The 18,925-nt window shown below is 32.7% G+C and overlaps 2 protein-coding genes across 3 annotated transcripts in view; both read right to left on the reverse strand.

Moving 5' to 3' along the window:
• LOC135133947 (oxysterol-binding protein-related protein 6-like) overlaps nt 1-3,588 on the reverse strand; it is a 50,150-nt gene extending 46,562 nt beyond the window's left edge. Inside the window, exon 1 of the mRNA XM_064062512.1 lies at nt 3,387-3,588. The gene's annotated coding sequence lies outside the window, so the exon portion shown is untranslated. The remainder of the gene's footprint in view (nt 1-3,386) is intronic.
• A 2,169-nt stretch (nt 3,589-5,757) lies between these two features.
• LOC135133884 (zinc finger protein 260-like) overlaps nt 5,758-18,925 on the reverse strand; it is a 62,506-nt gene continuing 49,338 nt past the window's right edge. The window contains exons 1-8 of one of the 2 annotated variants that reach the window (XM_064062412.1): nt 14,546-15,037; nt 12,217-12,284; nt 11,700-12,170; nt 11,477-11,649; nt 11,228-11,429; nt 7,169-7,349; nt 6,745-7,115; nt 5,758-6,695 (exon numbers count right to left, since the gene is read on the reverse strand). In XM_064062412.1, coding sequence (XP_063918482.1) covers nt 6,183-6,695; nt 6,745-7,115; nt 7,169-7,349; nt 11,228-11,429; nt 11,477-11,649; nt 11,700-12,170; nt 12,217-12,276 — 1,971 coding nt within the window. In that variant the 5' untranslated portion in view covers nt 12,277-12,284; nt 14,546-15,037 and the 3' untranslated portion in view covers nt 5,758-6,182. Of the gene's footprint in view, nt 6,696-6,744; nt 7,116-7,168; nt 7,350-11,227; nt 11,430-11,476; nt 11,650-11,699; nt 12,171-12,216; nt 12,285-14,545; nt 15,038-18,925 lie in introns of those variants that run through there. The other variant, XM_064062411.1, reaches the window with a different exon arrangement.

Here is an 18,925-nt window from a genome sequence, read left to right on the forward strand (position 1 = left end):
AGAACTGGGGAAACTATAATCGACCATTACTCTGCTTTCTTTTCACACTGTAATTACATCTTATAATACAACATGCATTTTTTTCGAAAATCTGGATACGCAAAGTAAACAATCCAAGGAGATTCATAAACCACAATTTTACAACCGCTACTTTGAGGGATTATCGGACAATGCAGGGGGATAATGATGAAAGGAGCGTGCCGCCAGTGTATAGTGGGCTAGGAACATCCAGGGTTGCATTGAATTTGTGATTTATGGTATTATGGGTCTAACCCGGAGATGTGTCCAACCTTCATGGTTAACTTTGAAATACCAATAAAATTTTATTACATATTGTTCAAGTGATAGAACTGTATGTTCATTTATAAAATTTAAATGGCATTTACCATGCAAAACGTTCCTGTTGCGTTATCAATTTGTTGATTAGAAAAATGAGACAAATTTTGATTAGTGTTTTACCATCTGCACAATATTTCTAAATGCATCGACAACAATTTGTCCGATAGTTTCGATTGGACGGACGGACGGACGGACGGACGGACGGACGGACGGACGGACGGACGGACAGACCGACAGACAGACAGACAGACAGACAGACAAACAAACAAACAGACAGACAGACAAATGGTAGACCCATTTTTTTCATATTCTAAGAGTCATGAATCGAGAAAACATAAAAGTAGCCATTTGCCGACTAGACCCTATAACAACAATACTTCCTTGGCTTACGCTCAGGAAGTAAAAATTAAGTATTTACAGTTACACACTGTGGCCCTTACCATGTTCATAAACTAGGGCATTTTTGAAATAAGGAGATCACATCCTAAAAAAAATTGATCGAAAGTTGTTTCGACAGAACTTCCCTCGCTCCTGAAATACAATTTTTTTTAGTCACGCTGTATACGCAAATCCCAAAAATATTAATGGAATGATAAATCACAAGTTCAGCCTCATCGTATTTTGTACATTTTAGATAGGATTTATTCAGCAACATTTTGGAGTGACGTCATCAATTTTTTAGGGGGGATGAGCAAAGCATTTAGTTTAGTAGTTTCTGATTTAATCAATAAAATAAATTCACGCATTCATTCATTTTTTTGACTCACCCTGTATATGCAAATCCAAAAAATATGAATGGAAAGATAAATCACAAGTACAGACTCATCATATTTTATACATTTTAGGTAGGATTTATTCGGCAAACTTTTGAGCTGACGTCATCAATTTTTTGGAAGGGATAAGTAAATATATTTTGAATATAAATTTATCATGCTTATCATAACTGTAAATCATCTGCAAGATTTCAAAGCATTCGGTATTGCAGATTCCAAATTAAATTGCAAAATTTTTCATAATTTTGATTTTTTTTTTTTTTTCAAAAAATCTGGACGTTTCGGGTAAAAACTCTATTCGGAGTCATAAACTACTATGTGTTAGTTTATACAATTTAACCCAATTATTATGTACAATTTTGAAGTGACGTCATCAGATTTGTTGGGGGGGGTGATTAGACAAATTTTGGTGAGCGTTTTACCATCTACATGATATACCTAATATAAATACAAAATTTCACATCAATCGGACAAGACGGACAGACAGACGGAAACGGGAGACCTATTTCTTCGTCCTCTAGGGGTCATGTCAGGTCAAGAAAATGCAAAAGTAGAGAGTCGGCCGACGGACTCGATTACAATACTTCCTTTGCTTACGCTCGGGAAGTAAAAAACATAATTTTAAGAGTCAGCCGTTATTAAATTTTGAAGTTGAATATAATATACACAGTGATTATAACTGTCACTATATTTTTTGTACGAATTTGCCACTTCCATGAGTTAGGTAGCAATCTATCGTCCGAGCTGGGATGATTGGCTGCTACGTATCAGGTGGCAAACCCACTAAAAAAGCTTAAGGAAGTTAGATTATGATTGACATTTATGACAGGTGACAACAAGTAGTCACAATCATGAATCATGACATGATGATTTTTTATAATCACCTTATAAGTTATAATAAAAATAATGTTTCTAGTAACAAACTAATTTTGCGTTACTTTCCCAAAAAAGTCATTTAAAATGATAATCTACCTTTACAAAGTAATTGTTCCGTTACTGATTTAGGAACATCATAAAACTGATCGAAGCATAGATTTCACCGGAAGTGAAGACAAGGTTCCGACGTCTTTTAGAATACAAAATATACAGTTGATTACATAACAAAATTTCGAGTAAATTCGTGTTGAAGGTTTATCAAAAATGGCCTCAACTACCGTATCTGCGGAAATTGGTTGGAATGATTACATTTTCGATCACAAATAGAAGATTTATCTAGGAGGAGAATTCCCAGAAGATTTAAACTGGAATTTTAGCAACGTATTTCTCAACAATAATACTTTGTAACATACAATGCATTTTTTGCGGTACTAACCCATCAGTTCAGATGGAACAGGCTGTATGCTTTGCTGTATCATTTTCATCAAACTTCTCGCAAAGATACCATCGTTGTCCCTTATATAAAGCCCTTGGCATACAGCGTCCAAATTAAACACCCAAACAAAACGAAAAGTAAATAAGACAAAAGTGGAATAATTCCCGAACAAAGCAAACACTCTTTGAAACATAAATATGCATGCATAAAGCCGAACAAAACGAATAACTCAAAGAAACCCCAAAGACCGGTCGTTCGGCGGCAAACTTTTCGAACTCTCCCCGAACTTCCTATCACTCCATCTCCTTCCCCTCTATTTCGTAAATTATCTTATCCATAAACGTCACACTTTACGTACTCGTAATAAATTGTGTAAATTAAGTGTGACAAGTGGTAGTGTTTTAAAAGACCCACTTAACACTTATAAAAAGCGAACTTCCACTGCAACATATTAGGATTTCACACCTTTAATTAATCCGAAAGTAAATAAAAAATAATTCTTGTTTTTAAAAGTCCAGTATCTTGATCTGATGCAGCGATAAAAATAAATGAGTAAAGAACAAAGATGATTCATGCGGTATTGTCAAAACAGTGCTCAAATCACCACAGCGAACTTTAACCCACAATATTTATTTACGGCCGAAAGGGGGCTACCTTGAAGAGTTAAATTAAACTAACCTGTTAATTTGGCTCGAGGATTCCGCAAAAATCGCTTATTGCCAAAAGCATTACGCAATTCCCCACACGAATGCACATCCACCCCTTTGAATCTTGCAGGTATCAAATTAAAATTTAGGTTAACTGCTAACGATTTTTCAATCAAGCAATTCGGCCGCAGGATCTCGACGAAAACAAGAAATTTCTTCGAGGAAAGGTGTTAACAGGTGTTAATATTGGCAGAGTGGTGGCGGTGGAGATTACCTCATACAACAAAATTAGTAAATGAGCAACTTTTGGCATACCTTGTTAAATCCAATAAGACCAATTAAATTCGGTGAACAATGCAGAGAGGGACTTTGCACAATGGAACGCCGCGTTTATCATGCTTTATATTGTTGTATGCATTATTTTGAGCTCGCACTGTAATCAAAACACAATACCCGACCACTATCGCGACGTTGACGAGACTTTTTATACAGAATGATTCTACTTGACCATCGCTGTTCAGCGCCAAGGTTATAATGCAGGTTGCGGGATTTCGAGGCGGGGAATTTCAGTGCGCGCGGTTGGCAGCACTGGGGTACTTTTAGTTTTTTTAAACAGGAGTGGAGCCAGGTTTATTTTTGTTTTCTTTTTTACTCTAATAATTAAACACGAAAGGTGAAAAAGATGTTTGCGTATTATAACTATGAGACAACAAATGTGCCAAATTACTATTTAAATTGACACAGACAAAATTAAATGCAAAAGCTATGGATTTTTAGACAAGTGGGCGCCTCGCTCTAGAAACTTTGTGATCAAGAATTATTTTATGTATATTTGAAATATAATTGTTATGAGAATAATGTTCAAATGATGTCATTATACAAATTAAACTACAATAATGTGGTAATTATCAAAGGAGTGGTAATTTTTGATAATTTTGAACGGTTCCATCTATACAAGTTCGTGTTCGTCAACCAATCAATGCAATGGAAATGAAACATAACCTCAAGTGAGATGGACACGCGGGGTGCGACAGTTGTCAAGTTCCACTGTTTAATTAAGTGCCGTCCAATTTACAATTAAAAGGATAGCTCTTCAAGTTTAAATCTAGGTCAGGCCCGTAGCTTACACCATGGTAGAAGGAGACATGGTATAGGCATCCGATGTACCAATTTAAAAATGGTCTGCGCATCCATTTGTGACGTTAGGTGGCATCAACGACCTTGTGACTCTCGTGAGCTTCGCTAGGGAAGTCTAGGGAATTTCAGCTTGAGTTGTCATTGCTCTGTCCAATACGTCAATTAGTTGTCGGATAACGAATTGTATTTTAAATTTCGCGCTAATTTCACCCCACTTGACGTCACACCTGATGCGTATGCCTATACCATGTCTCCTTCTACCATGGACACGCTGTTGTTATAAAATCTTAACTCCAAAAATAGTAAAATATATTTTTTAAGCGATTTGTAATATACCTAACGGTAAAATGGTGTGTTTAATATACCTATATAATATTATAATAGTGTTGTATGATTGTGAAAAGAGGGAAATATTGTTACCTCGTTGTAAGAATGTTATAAAACCGTGCTATAACATCGTTGACCTTATATTAACTATTAAAAACTGCTATTACACTCATCTCAACCGTACTGAAGTTAGCTTGTGATTTAGATTTGGAGTCGATTTTTCTTTTTTTATAATTATATATAATTTGCTTCATATAGGACGAATTCACTACTTCAGTGGCCCACCGTAAAATAAATGCAGTCTACTTAGGTAAGTTCCAGATTTAAATTTGAAACTAACTTCTGTATCAGTGACAAAAATCAACTACAAGGTCCACGGTTTGATAGATGAAATCTGCATTATCTGATCAGTTTTCAAGTTTCAATTCAAACCGTTGACCTAGAGGGTCACAAATTACTGTTTAGAACAATGAAACGTAACTTATTAACTCTTATCAACCAAATATGATACATTTATCACTCCATCAAAAGTAATCCAGTTTCCAATTGTCGAAATATGTCAGCATTAGGTACGAATTAACACCAATAATAACTAGACAGCGGATTTCTGTCGGGCTACGTCACGATTTTAGTGGGGACGCGCTGCATCGCCGGGACTCAGTAGCGGGTGATAGGTAATCACTGAATTTAATTGTCACTTGATTCCATAAATACAATTAACGATTTATTAATCAAACGGCTAACTAAATGAGAACTGGAATTAACAGCAGAGTGCAACGAAGCAGCGTTATTCTAATCTCAAATAAACGAAGTGCAGCCGGTAACTGCAATGAATTCCCATCCCGTACGAGCCGTACCGAGTTTGGCCTTGTCTAGCCCGACAGAAATCCGCTCTCTAATAATAACTTAAATTCATCTGACGCGAAAATTTATTAGTTCTGAAGGGCAGTCACTGAATTTGTTGGAGTTAGACACAAGATCTTTTTAAACACTCGCTAAATCGGGCCAAAAAATTATTTATTTTGAAAAATTTTGAAATGACGTCATCAAGTTTTTGAAAGGTACGAACAGATAACCTCTAATTAGCGAGTTACCGTGTTCGCAGTAAGGAAATGTTAGTTTTTTTATATTCTTTGTTACGTGATTTATTTCCTACACAGATAATAATTTTAAAAAATGATACGAATTGTGAGTCAGAGCAAGAAATATTAAATAAAAATCATTGATCCTCAAAGATTTATTGTTCACTGTCTTTGATAAAATTAAGTCAGACATTAGAAAAGTATTGTCGTTCATTCTCTACTAAAAAATAATAATAACAACCTTGACACTGTCAAAAACTTAACATAACCACTACAATTTTGCCGACATAGTGGAATAGTTGCGTATTTTTTTCTTTTCACCATTATTACAAACGTATAAAATACGCAGACTAAATTATATAATTAATTGAAAAAGCTTAAAAACTAAACTTATTTTCAATAATAAATACAAGAACATGTTTAATAAAAAAAACTTGACTTAAAATACATTCGTCTTGTAACATAATAATAACAAAAAAAATACAACTACATTTTTATATAACCTATTTCATTTCTATCAAAACACCCTGTATATCGTTCATTTGACCTAACAAACACACCATCATCATTGTCCTGCAATATTTCCATTGTTTATAATGTTTGTCATTCCGTCTTCTTGACCTTCACTTCCACACAGATTGTGATTACCGTAATTTAAAGAAACATCGCTGTAAACCTTATTCAAATCCTCATTATCAAGATTCCAACCCCTATCCGCCAAAAAATAACCAAAATGTTCACTAATAGCCTCACTTCCATTTATCTCAAGAACTCCCGAAAAGTTTAACATTTGCTCATGCGGCTGCAACAATACAACTTTAGTGTTTGAGACCTGATCTACACCACTTTCAGAAGTCGAGCTTTCCGGTTCCGTCACCACTTTCTTAATTCTTCGTGTTTCCTTAACAATCTGGTGTGCTTGCTGTTCGTGTCGTTTCAAATGGTTCAGCCTCTTGTAGCTCTTACCGCATAAAGTACAAACGTGAGGTCTTTCATCAGAGTGGCTATCCTGGTGTCTCACCAACTCAGAATTTCTTTTAAACGCTTTATCACATTTATCGCACTTGAATTGTTTGGTCTAAAATAACAACTATATAAAACACATTTTTTTTCTAAGTTAACATTACCTGTATGTGGTTATATGTGATGTGGTCGTTCAAACTCGCAATACTATCGCAACTCTTTCCGCAATACTCACACGTGTATTGATTTTCCTTACGAAAATGCAGAGCTACGTGTCGATCCATGTTACACTTATGCACAGTTTTATAATCGCAGTGCTGGCAAGAAACAAATTGTTTCGATATATTGTGGACGCGATACATGTGCTGTCGCAAGTCGTAGCGTTTGGCAAAGTGTTTGCCGCACTTGTTGCAAGCAATATCGTTGATTTCTGGGCTGAATTTCTCGTGGTTGATGGTGATGCAGTGCTTGTAGTAGGCGTAAGGAGAGTTGAAAGTTTTCTTGCAGTATTTGCAATTTACGGTTCTGTTTTCTTCTATAATAATAATTATTATTATTAAAAAGGTGTTACAGGGTATCAACGATTACCTGTGTGTTTTCTCATGTGGATGTGGAAGCGACTTTCTCTGTGGAAGGCTATAGGGCAGTGGGGGCATATGAAGCGAGGGTTTAGGCCTTCTACTTGGTGACCTTGTTGTTTGTGTTTGATGGCTTTAAGTCTGGACGCGTAGCATTCGTTGCAGGTGATGCATTTATATTGGTTGTGTCTCTAAATTGATAAAAAAATCAACGTGTTATAATTCATGAATAAAATAAAAGTAAATATTCTATTCCGATTTTAGTTCCAGAAGATGGCAGCGTAACTTCTAAAACAGGTCCATAATTTATTGAAATTTTGTATGGCGTCTAGATATAATGACGTGCCTTAAGTCATATTGGTCATAGTGGAAAACTTATTTTCACCACGTATCAGTATTTGTACTGAATTAATATCAAACGTCTCAGAAAATGATAAAAATTTTTGAAAATATTCTTAGGAGAATTGTAGAATTTAAAATTGGAATAATAAAGTCTGTACAGCACAAATGTAAAAAATTACAAAGCGAACTAGTATTGAGAATCAAATAAGAGTTAATACCACAAGCCGCTGAAGTTAGCATCGGATTTTGGTTTTTCTGACTTAAATTGAAATCAGTTAAGAGTTTTCGGAAAAGAGCCTTCGAAAAGGGAGATCCAAATCAAAATTGTATTACTTTCATTGAGAACAACTCTTACGGAACATAATTGCCAACTGATGTTTTTAAACAACTCATAATTTTTCACCGCGTGGTATTTTATTCAAAAACATCTACCCTTCTTGTGGATCACTGTTTTCGAGGTAAATCAGAAAAATATGAATTTCAAAACCCGTTTTTTCCCCATAGTTTCAAATTTAGAAATGCAATTTTTAATTTGCTACATTTAAAATTGACAAAATATTACCAATTCAAAGATAGTTTCTAACTTAGCGTCACTAAATTCACTGCATTAATCTTCACTGTAAATTGTTAATAACACTTTAAAATAAACAGCAGAAAACGAAAATGCAGGTTTCCCGTCTCCAACACTTTTGATTCTTGTTTGTCGGTTGCAAACAGGTAAGTCCTGTCTGAAACTACTAATACAACTAAACATTCCGCCAAAATAAGACATGTGTACAAATTTTTAAAAACCGCGAAAAATTCGCAACTTGAACTGTCAACAAAATGGAATCCTACGTTGGATGTTTTTCGTTATGGCGGAATACCAAGATTAGAAAATATGCAAAGTTCGGAGGGGAAATTGTTTATTCCTCCATTATTTCCCCAGCTGCAAAAACCCTTTGCAATTTTCAGAAGTGAAATCCAATATTACAAATCGGTACAAATATGTATCTGAATATCACAAATCTAAACATACAAATAAAAATGAAATCGTCATTAAACTGACACAACGAAATTTAAGTTTCTCGTCGTAGTCTGTCAACCTTCCTCAATGATTTTACTCTATTGACCGGTGTAACACACACCACATCTCTGTACCCAAAAACCTGCCGCATATTATACGCTCTAGTCCGTCTACGCAAAACAGCCAGCTATTTAACCAAGCTACACTTTCACGTTAGCTAGAAACCGCATGTTCCGCTTCGCGATTTTATGCCTTTGTGGATGAGTATTTGAATTACAAAATTACAAAAAATGAAACAAACAACATTTACTTACGGCATACTCTATCAAAAATTTCAAACAACAAAGAATTTACATGATGTTAAATTATTCATTAATTCAAGTTAAAAATTAAATAAAAAATCTGTACATAGATTATACATAGTGGACTCAAAGAAATCACACATTAGATAAAACAAAGCATATATGAAATAAACACAACAAGCCACACATTAACAGTCAAAATCAAAATAATAATTAGAGAATAAATGTTCAAATTCCAGTTGTGAGAGAATAATTAGGCTGGTAAGAAAGTAGCAGATTAATACAAAATGAAATACCCAGTCCAGAGTGGCATCAATTTAACAAACGATAATTTCCAACGTCCTTTCTCACGAAATGGATCAAATAAGTGAATTTGCAACCACGTCTTTTACAGGAACATTTTCCACTATTACCTTTAAATTGTATTAAAACCATGAACACTTAAAAATATTACCATTAACTTTGAATTTACATACAATAAAAACAAATAATATTATACGTATTTATGGAGCAGTCAAAATTTTACACACTTGAGATTAGAAAATCATTTATAAACTTTTATTGGACTAATTACGCTCATTACGGAGGACTGTGGCGTCGAATGCGATTCATTTTTATTCAAACAAATGCCCTTTTTATCAAATTATAAACTAAATTAGTACGTTTACAGTGCTAAACTTGTAGTGGACTGACCCATACCTTCACCTAAATCCGACCTACGTACTACTCTTTTATAGTCTGCGTTTATATCGGCAATAATGCAAGCTGCTCAACCACATTTTTAGGTCGAATTTAGCCCTAGCCTAAATTTTGTGAAGCGCCATCTCACCACGTATTATTAAAGATTATATTGAGGTTATAGTAACGTCAGTCATCGGTGTTTATTTAACAGCAATTAAAACAACAGTATTAATTATGAATAAATAAAGGTATTTCACAACAAACGATTCGACACTAGCGAACACCGAATACGACATAAATAGATAAATAGCAGCCGCGTCGGTAAAGTAGGTACCAATCGCTTGGGTCAGTCCCTTTCCGTTTACACCGTCATTTCTTCAGCTTAGTCCGTATCATAGACAAACCAACAAAGTTTGTCCTATCCATTAGTCCACTACTCGGTCTGCGTTTACAGCATGAGGACTAAACTCACTTAGATCGAATTTGGTGTTTAGGTTGCGGGCTAAGCGCCCGCTGTAAACGTACTCATAGTAACACGTGTTTACACTGCACTTACAAAAAAACAAGTGACCAAGGGACTCTTAAAAATCTACCTGTGTAACATTCCAATCCCCCTACCCCTACAAAGTCGACGGTGTTGCTTACGTTATTAACTAATTTTATTATTTTTAATTTTTCAACGCGGTTTCGCGACGTTCTTTTTTTTCTCAGAGCGAAATTTCAAATTTAGGACATCACACTAGGACACTACCCTTATTTCTAACTTGATGTGCACAGGTTGTTCTCAAAAATTAAGTTGACTGACAACTATCACATTTTGGAGATACATCAACATTGTCTTCGTCTTATAGAACAATAATTAAAATTTATTTGTTCATCTACTCCAGAAAATATATGACGTAACTTCAACAAACCTACCAGCCAGGTTTTTTTAATATCCGTTAAACCGTGATAGAACTTACAGTTCAGTAACATATAGATCGTTAAACCACAGGAAAAGCAGCATGTTCCACGTGAGATTTTGTTGGTGCAATTTATGTCATAATTTTTTACGAGGATAAAAAATTAATTTTAATGCAGGCAGTGTAAGTAATTCAGAAAAATAAATACATGTTGCACCCCAGGCGATAATTTTTTAAATATTTGTTTGTGACGACGACGTCATCAACTTTATGGAGAGGACAATTGGTAAATTTTATTCGATGTTGTATCCACCACGCCGATTGCAGGATAAAACTCTAAAATTGTATTTAATTCAGACGAATCGACAGATTTTCCTATTCTACAAGCTATGAAATGTCGCCAACCTTCACTAATTATTCATTAAAATAACACAATATCCTGCAACTCACGTCACTCATTACCGCAACTAAACCACATAAACGATTTTTACATCCAACACGATTCACAATGCACTGAATAAATGACGATTTCCGGACAGAAATACATTTTTTTGAATTTGGTTCCATATTTGTAAAACAATGATTTTTTGTCAACTTACAAGTTCAATAATACAATTAAAATTCAAATTAAGACAAAATAACCAAACTTTAAAAGAAAAAATTGAAAATATCAGCGCACCATTGCGGATATTTTGTAATTTGAGTTTCGTTGTTGGTGTATAACTGGTTGCCTACATCAACTTAATTAACTGCATATTTTACAACGGATTAAAAAAGTCGTCCAAGTACATTCGAATAACGATAAATACACCTTCATTTTTTTTTTTAATAATTACCTTCAAATGATACAAATACTGCTGCCTCCGTGAAAACTTATCTCCACATTTTGAACAAGTAAAGTGCTTGTGAAGATCATGTTGTTTCTTGTGTTCCTCAAACTCCTCAGTATTGTTATTTACTTTACCACATTCTAAACAAACATATTTATCAGGCAGATGCTGCCTTAAATGGTAATATAAAGAACATTTTTTTATGTACCTGAAACAGACTCCTTAGATTGTAAAAAAATCACAAATAAAAACTACCTTTTTTCGCAGTAATCACATTTATAAGTATCCCTTTCAAGTTTAATTGAATGTTCTTCTAACAAATGTCTAACCAATTGCACCCTTCGTGTTAATATTTTATCACAGTAGGCACAACTATTCCTCTTATGCCCTTGTATGTGACTCTCCAGAGTTCTTTTTGAAATAAATTCCTTTAAAAAGCTTCAATAAAAAAGATCACCATCATTAAAGAAAACCTTACCCTTGGACACAAATTACATTTGTATTTCCACTTGCCATAAAAAATTGGTTTACAATAATAATTAACATGCCACTTAAAAGGTACACTCCCATTGAAAGTCCTCTTGCATTTAATACATGATCTAGGAGTCCCCACATGAGTTTGCAAATGCTTCAACATAAGCTTCCTCGTTTTCTCACTGCCATCACACACTTTACACTTAAAAACAATTTTCCTCACAGAAACACCACCGTCTGAGTATCTTAATTTCCTATTTGTAGAAAATCTCATCCTATATTTCTTTTTTTGTACCTTGTACTTATCAACTTTCTCTGAAACTTTCTTTTTTCTTGCAATTTGTTTAGACGAATCACTTTCAACAGTTGAACAACCAGCATTCGAGTCATTGTCAATATAACTTTGGATGTAAGACACAGCCTCGGTTTTCTCGTTTTTGTCAAATTTGTTCAGTTCTCTTAAAATGCCGCCGATCTAGAACACAATATTAATAACAAAATCACAGGATATGATGGTTTACCTGGTTTTTAAATGATGCTAGTTTTTTTATGTTTTGACCAGTAAGTCGTACGTGTCTCATTGCTGAAACTAAAAAAGGTCTATGCACAGTTACGGCACAAAAAAATCATATTGAAACTGTTAACAAATATCGAAATGTCAAGAATGACATTATGAAGTAAGGTTATATGGTAAACGTCAACTATAAAAAAATTAAAGGTTTTTTCTATTATAGTTCCTACACTTCATCAGTATCTATTTAGTAAAATTTTACAACCGCTGCTTTGAGGGATTATCGGACAATGCAGAATGCAGGGGGATAATGACGCCAATAAAAGGAGCGTGCCGCTCGTGTATAGTGGGCTAGAAACATCCAGGGTTGCATTGAATTTGTGATTCATGGTTTTGTGGGTCCAACTTTGAAATACCAATAAAATTTTATTAGATACTTATGTAGTGTAGGAACTGTACATGAGTATCAAGCAATAGATGGCGCGATTGGCGCGATAGTCTTGGGCATTTATTTATTTATTTATTTATTTATTTATTTATTTATTTATTTATTTATTTATTTATTTATTTATTTATTTATTTATTTATTTATTTATTTAATCATTAATTTATTTATTTATTTATTTAAATTATGTTATTTCTGTCTTTTGTACATAATTTCAAAACAAATTTTGACAAGTTAATGTTAAAACCCAAAATTAACACTATTTTACAAAGATAGCGTTTGTCTAGAATTACTATCATACCTGAATTTTGAAACGTCATTTTGGAAATAAACTGATAAGTGATAAATATATACAATTAGGGCTAGGGGATTATTTTAGAGATTGGCTAATCCTTTTCTGACAAAAGAGTCGCAAATGGTTTGTAGTTTTAAATTATGCTTACCTACATAAATTTGACTAATTAATAAGATAAGAAAAATTACAAAGATAAAGTATAAGTATATAGTATGTAAACTTGCGTGTTTACTGGGTATTATATTAATGTAAATGCAGGTCCAGCTGAAATAGTTTGCATGTTGACTCAGTTTAGAAACCCTAAAGGTACATTTAAGATTTGATTTTTTGTATTCAACAGAACTGGAAATTATAGATTCGATTTTTATTTAATAATAATAACTTTATAAAACATCGTAAAATAAAAAAATATACTCCTATTATTGAGTACTAAATTTGAGAAAAGATTCCTAAGAACGCTTATGATACGTTTCATTTTCTGGAAATTTACTGTGACATTGCATCACTCTTTGTCCTATATTTTAAGTCAGTCGTAATAATTATTGTTTATTAGTCGTGTTAATTAAAATTGCTCCGCCGATCAAAGATCATAATCCGAATCGTTGTAAATATCTCTGATTTATTATGATGGAAAATAATACATATTTTAATCTTCAATTAACGTTAGCTAATGTTATTTTGGTAACTGACTACTTTAAAGGTATTAATACAAACATATACTATTTATTGTCTTTATTAAGCAATGTCAGAGAAATCTTCTCCAGAACTACTTAAATTTTAAGCGTGCTTTAAGGTTATCAAAAATTGATCAAAATTGGTTCATTTATCCCTCCAAAAAAGTATGACTTCCAATTTAAGTATTGTGAAGAAAATTTCATTAAAATAATTGAAAATCTCCATAAAACAAAACGAAATTAGACAGTTTTTTGTATATCAAGGTTAATAACACCGGACAAATAAAAAACCCTGAGGCTGTATTCTTTGTTTTCAAGCGATTTTGCATAAGTGCAAGAAGGATTCGAATAATTACACGCTGTAAAGGTGACAATAAATTACATAAAAAGGTCGTTGTTCGAAACAGGTTCCATAAATTTAAGCACTATCTGCATATAGCGGGGCAATATTTTAAAATGTACACATAGTGTATCACAGAGAGTTGGGCTTTGTTTAACTCGAACAAATATTCTGTGTAAACGGCGAAGCACTAGAATCATTATGTTGCAATAATTATAAAAAAATTATGAGATACTTGAACAAAAGAGACAAACACGAACGAAACGATTCTATCAATTTTATTAAGTGCTTCGGCACATTTAAGCCATAGGTACTTAACCCAATTAGTTTATTAAAAAAAGTATAAACACTGTTGGCGCAGCAGTAAATATTCAAAGCACGATAACAATGTGCTTAATAATTCATCAGCTATATTTCATATTTTGCATTAAATTACTTATCTATTCGTAAGCAAAAATATTCCGAATTATTAGTGACCGTCGCCTCAGGCTCATTAAAAATGATTGACAAACGAAATGTATTCAAAAACACATAAAACAAGTATGAACTTGTCTGTTACATAACCACATTTATAACAATACCTACTCTTTATATTCTTCACAACTAATCTTGCCCACTATTCACACTGTTTATTTTTATTTAAGGATGATATCATCCAATGAGTTGCAGAAAAATTCACATGCGATCGTGTCAGTTTTTTTCAAATTAACGTTTATCAACCGTACAATACAATTCAATTTGTTAAAACAAGTTTCGTGATATTATGTGATTACAAGCTGTGCCATTTAGTTACTCTAGTTTTAATTGAAAAGATTCCATTAACGATGAAATTGCAGTTCTTATATCTAATTGTTTGTTATCATTATCACTTATCTCGCTAATTTTTCCATTGGTTTAAAAACGTCTGCACCATTTTTTTATTGTAAGAAAATGTCCTCGGGTTTCAGAAATTTGAGAGAAAGCTCCGCTGTAAAATGTGTCAGTATTTCAGGATTTCTGGCAGAATTAGAATGGTCGTATAGTTTTCACATTTCCGTATTGCCAGCTGTTTTTACAAATATAGCCGCGCGAGTTACTAAATTTAACACTGCACTTTCGAAACGCGAAAAATTTAATATTGCAAATTAAAAAAATGTTGCATAATAAACCATTATTAGACGATTTACAGACGTAAACAAGATTTAGGTAAAACTTGTGGGAAAAAATAAAGCTTAAGTTAATTCTGTTGTTATGATTGTTTTGTAATAGGATCCAAGTGTAATATTACGCAATATTCAAGAACTATAAGATTATCGACGAGTCCTTGAAATGACGGCACACGAACTTGGCTTAATCAAATACTGAATCATAATAAGATGAAAGTCATGAAAGCTTAATAAAAATTAAAAGCTCAAAACTTCGAAAAATATTATTAAAAGAATCCCTATGGTTATGGTTGGTAATTATTTACTACTTATTAATCAACATTATTTATAAACTTATTAAGTAACTATTAAATTCCCTCATAGAATAGAACTTGTCATCTTTGTTCCTTAAATATATATTTCGATGTCCTGTTTCATGAATTTGAATTTAACATTGGTTTTTAAATAACACTCCTCATATTTAACTAGGATACTTTGTTGCAGTTAGCAGTTGTTTCAGGAATGAAATTTAAGCATGTTTTTGCCAATACGTCGTTTCTATATTTTCACTGTTTTACGACGTTGTTACGGTTTTTTAGTGAAATTATTTAGCCACACAACTTGTGTCAGTGTTAGTTAGGTAACGTCAAAATCTCGATATCATTACATTGTTTTTGGTTAATGTAGCGGATAAAAGCGTGGATTATCGGTATCCTACTTTAGTTAATGCGCTTTGGTAATGTTTACTTTTGGTGCGCATATTAAAATTACTGAATTCTAATTGTATTTAAACGTGTCAATACCTGATTTCTGTCAGCAGAAGTTAAGAATCCTACAGTTTAGCTACTTTTGCTGAGAAAAACTTATTTTATGTTGCATTTTATTTCCACGTAGCCTCAGTTAAATTTATTTACAATTGTTAATAAAATTAATAAAACCGTGTTCAAAATGGTTAGAAATATTTGTAACGTATAAAAGTTTGGCAAAGTACAAATGCAAAAAATGATTTATTTTTGTATGTTTAAATATCTCTGTAAACATATTTACAAAGGCATACTTAAATAACTTTAAAATAGTTGAAGGTGCATGTTTTCTAGAATGCTGAATAATAGTTTCTGTTTACGTTATACACAGTGACTCTTCTAAGAATTAGAGATGTTCATTAATATTCTTATTAGTACTTTTAATTTTAAATAACTTTAAAAGTTCTCTAAATATATAATTATTTAAAAACACTGCAAGCTGACTATTTCGACCTGTGAAACTATTTGACTTTCAAATTTTGACCAATAAGATGTAAATACGGGCTAAGCCAGTTTTGTTGCCAAAAATTTTGAAAATGAGAGTGAAAATATTCATCAAATTTATCTCGTTAGTGGCAGGTGAAATCAGACTTAAAAATAAATCGGCCACTGACTCCCTTGTCAATTACTAAAAAAAAAAAAGATTTTAAAAATGACTGAGGCAGTTTTCTTCCAGAAATAGGCAGCCAGAAGATTTCTCCATATTGTTAAATTGGCTGGTAAGAACTACATTTTAGCATCTACATAGTTTAAAAATAAAAATTTTAAATACAACAAAATTGTAGAATTAATTGCGGTTAACAAAAGAACGAAACAAAATAGTGAAAGGAAAACGAAAGTCTTATCAGTTCTCATATATTTGTTACGTTTATTTTCTCTATCACCGTTTTCTAATTAAAAGTAAGTGACAAAAAATGGATAAACCTTTTGTGTTGGGCTTAACTAGATAAATTAATGACATTAAAAAAACAAAGTCAGGATCAAAAGATCGGATCAAAATTCTGAAAATCCTAATTTTTTATATGTTACAAAAATTATTAAAATTGGAGCACACTATTTTTGTATACTCCATAATAAGCCAAAAATACTTGAACAACCTGCTAAAGAACCTCATCAAACTAGTGACGAGTATCATTTTGAAATTTTCGTAAAAGTTAGAGATTCATTGCTAAATGCTAAGATAAAATAATTTCACCGTGTTAAAAATCAACTACATATCGACATACAAAAACAATTAGTGACAGAGACCACATCAATTATAAAATAGAATACATGTCATCCTATTCAACGTGTGACGACCACTAAGCCTCCATCGAGGTTCTATAATTTATTGGTCTGCTGATTAGAAGCTTAGACTTTTTAATTTTTAGGTTGTAAAATTTTACTAGTGTACAAAAATTCTATGTTTACAGTCGATACAATGATTGAACATGTCATAAATAAATCTTCACTGGAAAATGAGATATGTTTTACACGAAAAACTAAAGGACGACATGGTAGTTGAGCTTATCTGATACGTCATGCTGGATACAATTTGGAAAACATATAATTAATAGGTACATTCATATAAAAGTTGCTCTTAGCACATACAATAAGATTAATAAGATTAATAAATGTTGGGACATTTCTAGATTTTACAATGAAATTTAATCTAGCCAGCATTTGAGGAAAATGTAAGAGCAACTTAGTGATGTCTGCTATACAGAGCTGATATCTCGAATTCTGTAAGCAATTCCCTATGAGGGGAGACTTAAAGACGATAGCTATGATGTTTAAAAAAGTAAATACTTTTCTGCAGCACGTAGTAACAGTAGATAAATAAAAGGTTTCCAGACTGCATAGCAATATTCCAGTTTCAGTTATATACAGGCGCGGCTAGAAAATTTTGAACGTCAGTGTTTTGACTCGTTAAAGTCGAATGTTGATAGATTGAATTAAAAACACCTTGTTAACAAATAACACTTTACTTCTCTTACGCTTACAGTACGAACTTGAACTTGTGATGTCGGAATGTGGGTTCGTAATGGTCGTTTTAGGTACTTGGACCGACTCAAAATGATGGGGGTGGAGCTTACGACCCTTCTACCTGGAAGGGTCTACTCATTGTTGTACATAGATTGTACAGTCAGTTTCATTCCTCTGTCACAGAATGTGAAACACCTTAAGAATTGTAACCTTATTCTTTAGTTTTGTCATTTTTAACACTGGATGCGACGTGACAAATCTTTTAAACTTCAAATATCAAAGTGACAATAAAGCATGGGCTACATCAAAATTTTCAAAATGGCAGGAAAATGAAGTCCAAGATTTTCTGGCCCCGATTGTATATTATTATTAATGTTTTACCTATATCGAACTATATAAATTCTAACATCTTAACAGTTGAATCACACTTTTGTTAATGTCTAATATAAATGACATCTCAAAGTCGAATAAAAGATTTTAGTCTTTGACCCTAGATTTTCTTACTAATGTAACATTATTAAATATTTATATTCTAATCATATACAGTATCGCACATTTTGTTGTAAAATGATACATGACAACAATTTAAAATTCTAGAAAAAGGTGCATTATTGTCGATGACATCATCAAAGAAAATATGAATACATAAATATTTTAAAATTGTGTTACAGTGACGCTGCAAATTTTTAGTGTGTAATTACATACTAATTTCTTATTAAAATTTACATATTTATTTCTTGTAAGAGTTAGTAGCCCCATTCAACTCGGTGGAACTTTTTGGCTGACTTTTATTGCTAGTTTTTCCCTTGTAAAATAATAATGAGAGTACGAGAAAAATTTGAAAAGTAGGTAATTAACATACAAACACTTTGACTTTTCCGAAAAATCTAAAAATTGAAACCCAAGTAACCACGACATCATGAAAAACTGGAAAACCCAGGTAGTCCAAAAATTTACAAATCTCAGAATTGATAAAAAAAACACTTTGATGGTGATCAAGATTCCAGGAAAAGTTCCTGTAATGCTAAAATAAAATAACACATGAATCTGCCAATTTTCCAAAATCCATGTTA

Source organism: Zophobas morio, unplaced genomic scaffold, assembly GCF_036711695.1.
Source record: "Zophobas morio isolate AGI-343-1 ecotype UQ-CSIRO unplaced genomic scaffold, CSIRO_AGI_Zmor_V1 ptg000023l, whole genome shotgun sequence".
NCBI classification, from domain to species: domain Eukaryota; kingdom Metazoa; phylum Arthropoda; class Insecta; order Coleoptera; family Tenebrionidae; genus Zophobas; species Zophobas morio.